The following is a 15542-nucleotide window of genomic DNA, read 5'->3' as shown; positions in this document are numbered from 1 at the left end:
ACCGACAATCCAGCTACACCGCCCCAGCAAAATGCAGCTAATTTGACCATTAAAGTGCATTTATTAAGCAAATGTTAGACTGAGACACACCTTTGCTATAATTTCGAGCAACAAATAATTGCTGAAGTGCATTTTTTGTTAATTTTCGGAGAAACGAGCCGCGTTCCTCCTTTTTTCCTCCCCGTCTGCGCGCTCCCGGGAGCACCTCAGCAGCTAAACTATTTTTTGAAATGCAGCTGATTTGACCATCAAAGTGCATTTATTAAGCAAGCGTTAGATTGATACACACAATTAATATAATTTTGAGCAAACAAATAATTGTTTTTAAGTGTTAAACTTGTTAAATTCTTGTTAAAGTCCTCCCGTGCACGCTCCTGCGGCCGCCATTCGGCAGCCCATCCATTTTTGGCACAACACCGGCCCACATTTCCGGGTTGTCAGCGGTGACGCGTAACAAACGAGACGCGTCAGCAGTGACGCACAATAGATGCGACGTATACGGCGAAGCGACATATTTATGTATTTTTCCACTTTATTAGACAAATATGGACTGATGTGACTTATAGGGTGGAGCGACGTTTATGGCGAAAAATACGGTAATTACATCTTTTTGGCTATTTTTAAGCTAATTTCAGCTTTTATGCGCTCTTTTAAGCTTCTTTCTGCTTATTACAGGTTGTTGTTGTTTTTTTTTTGCTCTTTCAGCATTTTTATGATATTTTCAGCATTTTGTGCTTTTTCAGCTACTTTCAGCTGATTTTTTTAAAATTAATTTTAGCTTTTTTGTTCTCTATTAAGCTTCTTTTTTCTAATTTTAGCTTTTTTGTTTTTGTTTGGCTTTTATACTAACTGAAGCTTTTTAGACTCCTTTTAGCTTTTTTGTAGTTGCTAGTTTCAGTTTTTTTCAGCTCTTTTTTGCTTCTTTCTGCTCATTTAAGTTTATCAATTGATATTTTTAGCTTTTTGTTTCCTATTTCTTTCTTCTCATTTCTGCTTTTGCGTGCTTCTTTCATCTTTTTTGCGCCTTTTATTAAATTCTGCTCATTTCAGCTTCATTTAACTAATTTATTTTAACTTGTTAGTTACATATCAGCTGATTTTCTACTAATTACATATTACATATTTTTAGCTACTTTTCAGCTAATTTCAGCTTTCATGCGCTCTTTTAAGCTTCTTTCTGCCCTTTTTTTTTTTTTTTTTGCTTTTTCAGACGTGAAATTTTCAGGTTTTTGTTCAGTTGATTTTCTAACTTTAGCTGTGTTGTGCTCTGATACGCTTCATCCCTCTAATAAAAGCTTGTTTGAGTTTTCTTTGGCTTTTTTTTTTTACTAAGTGAGGCTTACACTTCTTGTATCTTTTTTGGGGTTAATTTCAGCATGTTTCTGATACTTTTTAGCTTCTTTCTGCTAATTTCAGCTTTTTTCGTCTATTTTCAGCAACTTTTTTGATCATTTCAGAGGGGGGTTGCACTCCTTTCAGCCCTTTCATTCTACTTTTCAACTATTGGTCTATGTTTTAGCTTGTTTAGCTGCTTTCAGCTAAATCATTCAGCAACAAGCATCCACACGCATTTTCACAAAAAAAGCAGCTTCTCTAATTTACTTTTAAAACCACTGATATTAGCTGCAGCTGATTTAAAGCATATTTATTGATTTACGTTTTTTTAAATAAATAAAGCACTTTTAGTCAGAAATGATGCACATGCTGTTTTCAGCATCAAAGCATCACATCGAGTGAAATTCAATGCGTTTGGTCCATCAGATGGGAAACTTCAGACGCATGTGAATGATCCTAATTGCACATTTTCACGCTGCAGCAGAAGCAGGACAAGCAGGGTGTGCACTAAAAACAGCCCGTAATGTTCATTTTTAGGCATGAAAGGACAAAAAAAAAGTGCAACGGAAAGCCCAAACGATGATAAAAACAACAGATTCTAACAAAAGCAGGAAATCAACATCGCTGCACACAGAGCAAACAGATCGGCCGCAAGGCGTGCTGCTATCAGCTGTTAGCACGAAGACGGAAATGAAAGTCTGTTCTTTTCCCAGAGGAGCCAGAGATGGAGAGCAGACTTGTTCTGCTTCAGATAAACTCCTGACACAAGGCGTGAAGAAGTCGGGCTGCCAGCGTAGTTCTGGGCTTTGATCTGCTGGACGCCTGAGAAGCCGTCTCTGAGAGCATACCTGAACTTCTCAGAGCACTTGTTTGGAATGAGATTACAGCTGTGGCCTACATAGTTTTTTTTAAAGTGCTCCAACACCGAAGTGGTGAGAAATATCAGCGGCCCTCCGCTGACGGAGCCTAAAAATAGCTTCAAACTCGTTCTTTCCCCTCTCAGGGAGCGCTCTCCTCGACCCGTCCAGCGTTCAGATCCAACACCTTTGGAACAAGCGGTACGCCACGTCCCCCGTCGCTGAGGGATTTGAATAGTGAATGTTTGTAGTTTTTGAAATGAGTGTTTTTCTGGACTAAAACTGAACAGGGAATGCAAGAAAACCTTAATGTTTTTGGTGTTTTTGGTTCAATTAAGTAAGACTTCCACTGTGTAGAAGAAGAGAGGTGAGTTTTGTTGCTTTATCCGAAACAGCGCAGAGTGACGGATCATTTTATCCACCGCCAAGTGCAACGGCGGAACCAGGGGGTGGCCACTGGTGGCCTTGGCCACCATAGATTAGTCTTTGCCCACCCCAGTCATTTGAGGAAACCGTAATTTTAAGCAATATAAAAACTAGAAAGCAGTTTCCTAAAAAATGAGAAGTATGGCTGGTTTACATGAATAAATACTACGGCGGTAGCCATTTTGGATTTTGACGTGGCAACCCAATTTTCAATATTGACTTTTCTTACACCTAGATGCAGTCGCACGGCAATGTGGAAGTCGATACCTCACTTATTTTTTACAAGTTATCCAGCTCACGAGTTGAATCAAACAGACGGGTGGAGGGTGTATCGCTCTGCGATGGGGGACAAATTGAAAAGTCCCAACCCTAATTTCAGCTCCAATGTCCGCCATAAATTGGTTGGCTGAAGGAGTGTGGAGAGCTGCAGCGTTCCTCAAATTAAATTCACAAGCATGTGAGTCACAGGGTACACAACCCGCAGACCACGCCGTCTGTTAGAAATGGCACAGCCAGGAGGAGCTCATCAATTCACTCAACACACGCTCAAAGGAATCGGCTCTTACCTAAAGTGAAGTGGTTTTTGAACGAGCTGCTGGCTACGAGGTTGCAGGACCGGAGATGGACAGAAAGAGAAAAGACAAAAGGACAGAGTCACTAAAGGCATATCAAACCATCCTCCCTGCAGCCAGTTGTTTTCTGGTTTATAACAGCAAACCAGTGGGGCGACACGATGACAGGGAAGTGGGTTCTTGACTTTTACCCTAAGGTGGTGGCTGGCTCTGACGCTAGCAGCATAAACATCCAAGTTTTAAATGATAATAACACCAAAATGTGACCCGAGCTGGCAGAATGAGTGGCAATGAGCAAAAAAACATGAACATAGTTTTACCAGAATTGAGTTTTGGGTAAAAATTAGTCCATGAAAACACAATCTAGAATTCCTGGTAACGAAAATAGCAACAAAATCTTCTTAATTTACCTTTAAATTGAATTCTCATAGGTTTATCTTCAGAAATACTTTTATTTTCTTTTAAATTGACCATTTTTCTCTGCTGGCTGCAGTAGTGCTGGGAAATCCCTTCATATAATGTTTGCATTGTGAAGCTTGGGGATTCCCTTTTTTAAATATACAACTGGAATGTGCAAACAGACACTCTTGTAAACAAAACTAGCTCATTACTAAGAAGTGATGAATCACCAGATTACAACAAACTACGGATCAATTTGAAGCTTTGGGGATGAAGAATTTGAAATGAATAACTCTGAAATGAAAATGCCCTCATTGGGACTCATTTTGCCAGCACAGGTCACAAATTAAAAATAAGTCACTTGATTAAAATGATTTAATGAATTTAACTATTTCAGCTAAGACAAAATCCCTGCTATATTTAAACATTTGAGTTTAAACAAAACAAGAATTCCCTGCAGGAAAACAAATCTAGCACCATCTTGCATCCCAATGCGTTTGTTCTTGTGATGTCTGTTAGTTCTCAGAGTACATGTTGGGGATGACCCTCAGACACTACCACAGCAAAACTTAGGTCAAGACCTGTAAAAATGACAAAGTTGTAACTGTTTTAGTGCTTGCCATGTTCAATTAGTTATGGCGGCCATCTTGAGTAGCACTGACTCAGTTGTAGATGTACGTCAATACATACTTTCGGAGAGTCTCATTAAAATCCATCTTAATGTTCATGAGATATTTTGCTAACAGACACTTGAACTAAAGTACATAGGCATTATTAGTTGCCCAACCTCATTTTCTGATCAAAGTTGGGGAGATTTGGTGTCTTTGTTAGCAGATACACTCATATTAAAATAAAAAATACATTTAACTGTTTACCAAAAAACATTCCTATGTGGACAGTCCCTTTGTCTGAAACAAGAAAGCTCCTGAAATAAGAAGCAAAAAAAGACTTATAGGATTAAATACATAATTAAAAATACTTCCGTAAACCTTTTTAGGCCTAAATATCGGGTATTATGCTGAAAACAACTACGTAGTGAAGAAATGAGCATGTGAGGCCGAGGTGGAAGATCAAGGGAAAAGTTGGCATGCAGAACTGCTCAGTATGTGTGAAGGGAGTCTTTTGGAAGGACTTGAATGTCAGTGAATTTGTCAGTCACTTGGCTGTTGTTGAAGGGCAATGTGCATGTCTGAGCCAAGGTTCTGAACAGGAGCATCATCAGAGTCAGCCTGCCCCAGAACATTCCTTGTACGGGTGTGTAATGAGTTGGAAGAACAGAAAACAATGGTTTTATGATGCACGAAGGACGGAAAAAAGTAACAATTACTAGGTTTGGTTTATTTGAAAAGCTACAAGCTTTTTCAGGTTGGTACCTTTTACTTCAATAAAGCCCCAATTTGTGGTCACATCAGAATCAGAGTCTTCTATTTATTTTATTGCTTTATAATTACTTGTTGAATGAAGGAATAGGCCACTACATTTGGCACCCAATGTGGGGCCAAATGAAGTGGCCTATTCCTTTACTTGCAGAACAAATTACAAAATCCCCCTGGTGCGAAATTTGCAGGAACCTAGGTTGTTGGAAAAAAAAATCAATACTTTACAATTTACACATTTATTGTTATATTTTTTTGTTTGTTTGTTTTTTTGGTGGGGGTGGCAGGGGGCGGAGTTAAGACAAGGGAGAACAAAACTGACCTGAAGGCCGTGGAAGGGCAGGGAAAGAGGGAGTGTGGCTCTGACCCCCCAGAGACAAAGAGCCTGGTCTCTGCCTCTCTATACCACACAGCGTTGAATCTGTATCACAGAGAAATAAAAACATAAATATGTGATTAAAGTTGTGCCCGCAGAGGCCAAACCCTCCTGCCAAGATCAACTGCTGACCTTTCAAAGAGGGGTCTCTGAAGCTTTGGGAGCGTGACGGTCGAGCCGTGAACGCGTCCATTCTCATATCGGCAGGTGACACGGCGGGGGCTCGATCCCATGATGGCAGCTGGGCCTGAGACTGGAGCCGGAGACACACACGGGAGGTGGAAAGCGTCAAAGAGAGGCGAGGTGAGACTTTCATTGATTCAGAACTAAGGCTTTGATGCTGAGGTCCTCTGTGCCACAACTTTAAAGTCTCTTACCTAATTTCCTCTTTTTCAATTTGGCCCTCTGAGAAACATATCTCCTTTCATTTCCCCTTTTTGTTCATAACTTTGTTTCACTTCTGCTCTTAGCATTTTCCCCTCTCTACCTTAATTTAAACCTCCATAAATACCTCCGCCATCAACTTCATGTAACCCTCACCAGTGGTCGTGCCGATCTGGCATTAGGGGGTAAATTATGGGTCGGGCCTTGGCTTGTCAGAGGGCCATGAGAAGACGGCATGGCCTGGACTCCTGGACTCCAGGGACCCTCCACATCCCTCCGGTTTTTACTTTTGGAAAAATGCCTGCAAAACCAAACCAAAAAAAATTGCATAAATGAGTCAGTCACTTACTGGTTCTAAAAAATACAATTTAATCTTCATTTTTGATGGTTCAGAAGAAACCTTATGGACAATTAGTATATTACCTGTTGGAGGAACGGTTGATTGATGAACTAATGGATAGCTCGAGCAGGGACAAGACCAAAGTGGACTGGATGGGACACAATTTCATCTTACATGGTGTCTTACAGGGTATTTCATGGCCATTTGCAAGAGCAAATAATAACAGCAGCAGCTAGCTGTAGCAATTCCAGAAGGAGTATCATATTTATTGCAAGAATAACAGCAAAGTATGAAATTATAAGCAGTGCAAAAGCTTAAAAAGCAATATTTGCATGAAAATAATTATATTTTTAAACTGCCATTGTTTTAGGACTGTAGAAAATCACTTTGGTCTTGGTCCAGCACAAACTAGCCATTAGTTTATTAGTCAGGTCATAAATAATTTCTCCAAACTGACACTGTTCAAAAGCAAGGAAGATGTCAACTGTTCCTAACCTTTCCAAAGAACTCCAATTTCAGCAGAAAAGCAGCCATTAGAGTTAATCCCAAGCAGAAAACCGTGTGAATCTCAGCCAGCGCCAACGACACTCTCGCTGTGTGTGATTCTGATTTTGAGGAACAATTCTGACGCCATCTTTACACCTCAAACCAACCGGACAGCGATGACAACTCAGTCGCAAATCCAACTGTTCACGTGAGAAAACGCTGAGCAGATTCTGAAGATCGACTGCGAAGCAAGCGCTTTTGTGATTTAGGTGGGAAATACTTCTTGATCTTATAGAAAAAAGAACTGAAATGTGGAAATCTCATGGGTGAAGCATTCAGTTTTATTTTTACTTTGACTCCAACCAAAATATCCAAATGTCTTAATTTATTTATCTCTTCTAATAAAGAGAACCTACAGTGAAACATGTAAAAGCTTTGAAACTTGTTTCTAAAATCAGCCTACTGATCAGTCCACAAACTACAAAAGGTGTGTGGAAACAGAGGAAATTCACATCCATTGTTTCTTCTTCCTGGAGTAGCTGATCAACGATTACTTCAAAGAACATGAGGTATACTGTCCACAAAAACACAACGAGACCCAGAGAGACTCGACCGCTACTAAAAACACTTTTCACATTGAGTCATTTAACATCAGAAACACAAGAAGAAAACCAAACATTGGTGTGAGATCAGAAAGATCTCCTAAATGATTATTGGTGCAGACCTCGTGGACAAGCCAGATGATACAAAACTGAACGTCTTTGGTTTGAATGAGAAATGTCTAGATAAAATAAGATTTCAGTGGAAAAACCTGATCCAATCAATTCACCACGGTAGTGATAGCATCATGGTTGGAGGTTGTGTCGCTACAGAGAGCCAGCTTAACTCATCATCACTGATGAAACAATAAAATCTAGACTGCACCAGGAAAATGTTAATTGTCAGTAACAAGTGGATTAAACAGAGCAGAACTGTAATCTTTAAGAAATTATAATAAACGAGTCTCGTAAGTTTGTCTCATTCATTTCACTCGGTAACGTTTGATCCATTTATGCATGCGCTTCAACGTATTACAGATACATTTTAATTTGATATTTGCTTAATCTGTTTTAGTTAAGATTTTGGAAAATCGCTTAAAATAGGTCATTTTCATAGCAAATTAAAACAAATCTGAAAGGGCTCACAAAGACTGAGCTCCAGTCGAAATGTGAAGACACTTTGTCTAAACTTTTAGATAAAGTGATGCTTATGTCTCGTAATGAAACGAAGTTTAAAAAAATAAAGATCTTGCTAAAATATTTTTTTTTTTAAACAGCTGAAATTAGCAAACTAGTAGCTGAAAAGTCAGAAATAAGTTTAAAATAGCAGAAAAAAGCTGAAAGGAGCAGAAAGAAGATAGATAGGCTGAAAGTAACAGAAATTATCACACTTTTTTAAAATTTATCTGAAAAACAGCTGAAATTATATTAAAAAATGCCAAAAAGATAGATGAAAAGTTTGAAAAAGCTTAAACTAGCAGAAGAAAGCAGAAAGAACACGTGTTTGTCCAATTAGGCTGAAAGAAGCAAAAGTTAGCACAAAAAAGTTGAATCTGAAAAAAGGTAAAAGTAGCAAGACAAGGTAGCTAAAAAAAGCAGAAAGAAGCTGAAATTACCAAAAGGAAGTGGAGAAAGCATATTTATGCCCAATTCAGCAGAAATTATTAGAAACAAGCTCAAAAAAGTGGACGATATCTTAAAAAAAAAGAGCAAAAAACAGCTGAATAGTAGCTAAAGAAGCAGAAATAAGCCCAAATTACCAGAAGGAAGGAGAGAGCACACTTGTGCCCAATTAGGCTGAAAGAAGCAGAAATTAGCACAAAAAAGTTGAAATGATCTGAAAAAAGCAGAAATTTGCGCACACAAAAAGAAACCCAGCTGAATAGTAGCTAAAAAGCAAAAAGAAGCTTAAATTACCAGAAGGAAGTGCAGAGAGCACAGTTTTGCTGAATTAGGCTGAAAAAAGTTTAAATGAGTGCAAAAAATGTGGAATTAGCCAAAAATTAGCAACAAAAAAAACAGCTAAATAGTAGCTGAAATAGCAGAAAAAGCTGAAACTTGCATAAATAAGCTGAAAGGCGCATACGCTGAAATTAGCAGAAAGAAGTTAGAAGAAGTACAAAAATGTACGGTACTTAGCAGAAAGAATCTAAAAGGAGCACAAAACAGCTGAAAAAACAGCTGAAAGCTGAAAAAAGTTTAAATTTGCACAAAGAAGCTGAAAGAAGCAGAACAAAGTGTGAAAGGAGCAGTAAAAGGTTGTAAACACATCTAAAGATATGAAGGATGTAAAATGAGCTCAATTCATTTAAAATGGGGAAAAAGGTGAGAGAAAAGGCTAAATATTTCAAAAAGCTAAAGTTGCACTAATACCAAACGTCATAGCAGGATTTTTCTGAAAGAGCTGAACATTTTGATTTATGATTTGTTGAAATAGCACAAACGCTGTGGAACAAGAAAGATGATGAAAAATGTACAGAAGAAAAATGGATCGCAGTAGAGTGAATGCTTCATAAATAAACATTCACACAACAAATATATATTTTTATTACTTTTAAGAGCAGTTTCCTGCTCCAGAAGCAGGATCTGCTTTATGCTTTTTTTTTTTTTTTTGGTGCATTTTAGATCAAATGAGCGACTGCAAAGTGCCTAATCAGTAACATTTTTCCTCCATTTATTTTATTTTTTATTTCTTGGCAGAATTACCAGAAGAATCAGTAAAATATCTACATTGGCAGCAGCTTCGTTAATCCCCGAGCTCCAGACTTAGCCTCGTATCGTCGCGGTTAAAGTGCGGCAAATTTCTCACCATTTTTTCTTCTCATATTTATCCTGAAGGAACTCTTTGAACTTCTGCGAGTCCTTCAAGTCGGGGCAGCCGTCGGCCTTCGGGTCAAACACACACAGCCAGGTTCTTCTCCCGACCTGAACACACACACATTTTCCAGGTAAACACACAGCGAAGGGTTGGCCTCAAACGAGACGATAATCCCTCCGACCGTTTCATACCTGGTGCCAGAGAATTGCTTACGAAAAACACAAAGACGATTTCTCATCGGTGAATCATCCAGTAAAAGAGTCAGAGCGCTGCAAATATTACTGACTGTGAGTCATAACGGGCTGGATCAATCCCGAGAGGAGAAACTCGACGTTACACACCGCTGCTCCACCGAACACAAACACAACTGGATCTCCACCAGGCTAATATAAACAGTAAGAGCTCCCACTGATGGACTCAGACACTTTAAAGTGAATATCTGCGATGGAAGCTCTGAGCAGCCTACGCCTGTTTATCCCTCAGCTGGTCCTATGGAACCGCTTCATCACATTCCACGATGTTTGGCATGAAAGAGGCTATGAACGTGTAGAATTAAAAGCATTTATTAAAACTAGCATGTTTAAACAAGCTGCACACAAGATTTAGGACATGAGATCTGAAGGTTTTCGGTTGTTATAGCAACCTAAATGTTGCTCAACAGAATGGATTTTGAGGGCGATAAAAAAATATATATATTTTTTAAGTTTCCTGTGTTAGTGAGCCTCCAATACCTCCTGAGCTTCCTCTTGGTTTATTTTTAAACAAGTTACAGATATTACAGATTATACTGGGTCTTTTTCACTCAGTGAACACCTCCACACTAAAGATGTAACACTACAAGAGCTACCGTATTTTTCGCCCTATAAGTCACGTTTTTGTGCATAATTTGCATGCCCTGCGACTTATATTCCGAAGCGATGTATTTATGGATTTTTTTTTCCATATTTATAAACCAATTCTTGGCTGAGTTATGACCGTTTTCATTCATTCTGACTGAAAATATTGAACACTACCATTTTCAGCCACTAGATGGCATTCAAGTAGTAAGGCAAACTGAGACACACCTTTGCTATAATTTCGAGCAAACAAATAATTGTTTTTTTTTTTAAAGCTGACCTTGTTTAATTCTTATTAAAGTCCTCCCATGCACGCTCCTGCGGCCGCCATTTGGCAGCCCATCAACTTTTGGCACACCAGCCCACATTTCCGGGTTGTCTGCGGTGACGCGTAACAAACGCGACACATCAGCGATGACGCATAATATATGTGACGTATATGACGAAGCAACATATTTATGAATTTTTCCACTTTATTAGACTATTTGGACTGATGCGACTTATAGGGCGGTGCAATGTGTACGGTGGAAAATACGGTACCATTAGCCTCCAAGTGTTGGTGCATTAGCTGCTGCTAATTCTGCTAGCCAGGGACGTTTAGATTCCTTCAATTTCACCGGTCCGTTGGATCAACATAGACTGTGGTGCAGTAGATCGGTAGTCAGTGCCACGGTCTCATAATCCTGAGGCTACAGGTTCGAGCCCAGGTTGCGTAAGGAAGGGCATCTGGCCAACTCTTTCATGCGAGTTTGCTCGCTGTGGCCACCGGTGAAGAAGAGAGCAGCCGAAATAAAAACAACAACGCTGCGGCAACCTCTAAAGAAGAAAGCATGCTACCATCTTTATAGGTTGGCACAACAACACTGGATCGACATTAAGAGGAGTGCACATATCCTGATAGTGAAGATGAGCTCACCTATGACTGTAGTTTCTACTTAATAATCCTTTCAAAATAAAAGCAAGGATTGGAAAATCACTGCCCTGTAACAATAGTGTCACTAATAGGAGCTGATTAAAAAATAAAATACTCGTCATAACAGTCCTATTTTTTTCTTAAAATGTGTCTTTTGATTCGTAGATATAAAAGTTCATGCTCAATAATCCAGGTAGAAAATCCAACAAAGTTCAGTCAGATCCTCTGGACGGTTTCTTTTTTTGTTGAGATGTTTCATCCTTCATCCAAAGGACGATTCAATCCAAGGAGCTACAACAAACTGTCCCACAAGCAGCACACCCACACAGTGGACCAACCAGTTTGCTGGTGATAAGATGGTTTCTGGGACCCACCCTCTCCCCTTTTGATTAGACTTTGAAAATTCAAAAATCATTCCTCACACCTCATGTCTGTCTGTTAGCAAAATATCATATGAACCACTGGGCAGATGTACATCTACAACTGAAGAAACACCAAGTTGTTACCTAGCAGTGATTTTCCACTCACAGTGCTTTTATTTTGAAAGGATTCTTAAGTAGAAACTATGGTCACTGGTGAGCTCATCTTTACTGTCAGCTGAACGTCATTCACAACACAAACTTGAAGAGCTAACTGATCATGCAACATTTCACAATACAATAGTCCCTCGCAACTTTGCGTTTCGACTTTCGCAAACTCGCTGTTTCGCGGTTTTTCATTGAGAGATTGTACAGGACACATGATTGTCAACTTTACTATTACTCACGTAATTGAGACGGTACGAGATGAAAAGTTAACGAAAAAATACTTTGGACAGGCGCCGTCATTTTGTAGTTTTCTTTTGATAAGCCTACACTGTAAGTCAAGTGGAAAAGAACTACACTACCCAGAAGCCAACAGTGCTTCCAGCCACTGCCTTTTTTTTAGTTTTCTTTCAATAAGCCTATATTGCCAGTCAAAAGAACTACACTACCCAAAAGCCAACAGTGTACTACCCAAAAGCCAACAGTGCTTCCAGCCACTGCCTTTTTTTAGTTTTCTTTCAATAAGCCTATATTGCCAGTCAAAAGAACTACACTACCCAAAAGCCAACAGTGTACTACCCAAAAGCCAATAGTGCTTCCAGCCGTTGCCTTTTTGTAGTTTTCTTTACATAAGCCTATGCTGTATCGCCAGTCAAAAGAACACTACCCAGAAGCCAACAGTGCTTCTGGTCATTGCCTTTTTGTAGTTTTCTTTACATAAGCCTACACTGTATTGTCAGTCAAAAGAACCACACTACCCAGAAGCCAACAGTGCTTCCGGTCATTGCCTTTTTGTAGTTTTCTTTCAATAAGCCTACACTGTATTGTCAGTCAAACGAACTGCACTACCCAGAAGCCAACAGTGCTTTCGGCCGCTGCTTTCTGCCAAAATGGAGGGAAAGTTTTGCAACGCAAATCTAAGCTATCCATTAAGCTCACAGAACTGGCAGGAAAGTTGCAAATAATCCTGAAGCTTCCTGAAGCTCAATTATCCACATGCACATCATCCTGGATGGGGCAGTGGACTTCATCGCTGCAGGGTAGATCTGCAGAACCAGAACTGAGCTGCTGTTCTGCAGAGCTGGTGAATAAACTGTTAATAGTACTGTACAGTACATATACATATGTTGTTAAAGGTTTAAGAGTTTAGAACATTGCAAGAGTGTGGGAAGCATATATAAAGGCTTCATATATATATATAAATACTAAAATAAATATGGCGTTCCCACTTCGCGGTTTTTCACCTATAGTGGGGGGTTGTCTGGAACGTAACCCCCGCGATAATCAAGGGACTACTGTAGCGTGGTAGGTCTGATCAAAGCTGCTACACCTGCGTTATTGACTGACAAATTTTTGTTTGACTTTTTGGGGGGCCAAATCAGATTATAAAGAAAAAAAAAAGGAGCTAATGGCTTAAAAAAAAGAAAGAAAGAAGTTGGCGTCCAGCGGTGGACCCACCCCCGCCGTATTTCGTTGTGCAACATGAGCGTTCTTCCTAAACTCAACCTCTGATCTGATGTGCACGTCTCCTAATCCAGATTAGAACCATTTCAACTCCAGGTCGGACCCAAACGACGCAGCGGCGAACAACCTCAGCTTGACAGCATCTGGTCAGCTCACCTCGTTGCCATGGTTTTGGAGGAATTCCACTTCCTGTTGGGAGAACGTTGTCATGGAGATGGACTTGACTCTGTGGGGAGGGTTGAGGCCTCTCCTGGGACACAGAGACACAAGAGACATAAGCAGTGAAAGAGTGAGGATTCACCTGCTGGGGGGAGGGGGGGGGGGTCCGGGGGGTGAGGGGGGGACCGGACAGGTGGGGGTGAGGTGTGGGGGGGGGGGGGGGGGGGGGTCATGTGTCCTCCTATTTTCTCCATACTGGGTGGACAAAAAGTGGGACAGTGCTGTGCACGATTGAGCAACGTCACAACAACAACCCGTGTTCCTGAGGAGGAGTGCTGGGGGCTGAACATGCACAACAAACTGTGACAACACGCACGCGCACACAGCTGGAGCAGACCCTGGAGGGAGAAAAGAGTGTCAAACCTGCAGCATCATGATGAAATAAATCAGAGGCGTTTATGAGGCTGTTTTGGGGGGAGGGGGGGGAGAGACAGAGGAAGACGATGCGTGAATTAACGTGCGCGCACATGGCGGGCTGCAGCACCCTGCTCCTGGACCTGAACATTTCTGAGTGCATGCTGCTGCAGCCTCAGGCCTCCGTCTGTTTGTCCTATGCGTGCACGTCTGTCTGTCTCCGTTTGTTTACTCACAGCATTCCGGAGCACGACGTGCACACGAAGCTGCCCACCGTGATGTCCGTGTACGTCACCCCGGGCTGGCTGCACTCGAAGCAGTGCTTGTTGACCCCGGACTGGGCCAGCTCCCGGACCTTGCGGGCGCAGATCTCCTGGTTGTCCCGGTGCTTTCGGTTCGACATTTTATCCCGGCCCGGTGCCTGCTACACAGAGACGGACAGGCTCGGGACTGTTCTCCCCCACCCCCGTCCCGGTGACGCCTCCTCTGTGCTCCTCTTCCTCCGCCTTCCAGGGTTTACTCCGTTTTACTACACCGAGCGCCTCACGCCCGCTTTATTTTGGAAACGGCTCTAATGCGGCTTCACGTTAATGCCTGCGCCGAGGGGAGGAGCGTCAAGTTACACGGAGCGACGCCGGATGTGCGTCAGCCGCCCTTCAAAATAAAGCGCAACAACCGGTGGCGGTTACAACAGGGATAGTCTGGGGATTTTTGAAGTCTGGTAAATAGTTATTAGGATAGTAAGTATAGTAATTTATGAGCCTCAGTCATAGAGCGCGGAACAAAGAGTTCAAGAACACAGTCAGTACACAAAACATCCGTATTTGAGACATTAAAATAACAGAGACATCATCATTGTTCATTGAGAAGCCTGATCATTACAGGCATGAACGAGTTCTTCAGTCTGTTTGTTCTACAGCTGGGCAGATACCCGTGTCCAGATGGATGCAACATGAACTCACTGTGGAGTGGATGATCAGGATCTGCCAGAATCAGCCTGGCCTTGTTCAAAGATCTTGCTTTGTGTCTAGGCCAGTCAGGTTAGGTCAGTGAGGTTCTGGCAAAAAGCTTTGTCCAGGCTAGCCTAATGCAAATTGATAGCCTAGAGCTAATGCTAACATATAGCTAATAGCTATCCTAAAGTTAATGTCTAGCCTAGAACTAATGGATAGCTTAGAGCTAATGGCTAAAATAGGGCTAATGGCTAGCCTAGGGCTAATAGATAGCTTAGAGCTAATGGCTAAAATAGGGTTAATGGCTAGCCTAGAACTAATGGATAGCTTAGAGCTAATGGCTAAAATAGGGCTAATGGCTAGCCTAGGGCTAATAGATAGCTTAGAGCTAATGGCTAAATTAGGGCTAATGGCTAGGCTAGGGTTAATGGCTGTCCTAAAGCTAAAATTTCAAATGGCAATCCTAGAGCTAATGGCTAGTCTAGAACTAATGGCAAGCCTAAGTCTAATGACTGGCCTAGAGCTAATGGCTAGCCCAGGGCTAATGGATAGCTTAGAGCTAATGACTAAAATAGGGCTAATGGTTAGCCTAGAGCTAATGGCTAGCCTAGGGCTAATGGATAGCTTAGAGCTAATGGCTAAAATAGGGCTAATGTCTAGCCTAGAACTAATGACTAGCCTAGGGCTAATGGATAGCTTAGAGATAATGGCTAAAATAGGGCTAATGTCTAGCCTAGAACTAATGACTAGCCTAGGGCTAATGCCCAGCCCAGAGCTAATGGCTAGCCTTGTGCTAATGGCTAGGGTTAATGGCTGTTCTAAAGCTAATATCTCAAATGGCTATCCTAGAGCTAATGGCTAGCCTAGAGCTA

General features: G+C 41.2%; 1 protein-coding gene across 1 annotated transcript in view; it reads right to left on the bottom strand.

Annotated features, from left to right (window-relative positions):
- The window catches only part of agfg2 (ArfGAP with FG repeats 2), a 33458-nt gene extending 19146 nt beyond the window's left edge, over positions 1-14312 (bottom strand). Inside the window, exons 1-7 of the mRNA XM_037683536.1 lie at positions 13954-14312; positions 13301-13394; positions 9399-9514; positions 5882-6026; positions 5474-5594; positions 5288-5386; positions 3185-3217 (exon numbers count right to left, since the gene is read on the bottom strand). Coding sequence (XP_037539464.1) covers positions 3185-3217; positions 5288-5386; positions 5474-5594; positions 5882-6026; positions 9399-9514; positions 13301-13394; positions 13954-14120 — 775 coding nt within the window. The 5' untranslated portion in view covers positions 14121-14312. The remainder of the gene's footprint in view (positions 1-3184; positions 3218-5287; positions 5387-5473; positions 5595-5881; positions 6027-9398; positions 9515-13300; positions 13395-13953) is intronic.
- Positions 14313-15542: the final 1230 nt, after the last annotated feature.

Source organism: Nematolebias whitei, chromosome 1, assembly GCF_014905685.2.
Source record: "Nematolebias whitei isolate Nwh7 chromosome 1, NemWhi1, whole genome shotgun sequence".
In the NCBI taxonomy this organism is placed as follows: domain Eukaryota; kingdom Metazoa; phylum Chordata; class Actinopteri; order Cyprinodontiformes; family Rivulidae; genus Nematolebias; species Nematolebias whitei.
Note: the sequence above shows the minus strand (reverse complement) of the source record. Positions and strands in the feature narration are given on the sequence as shown.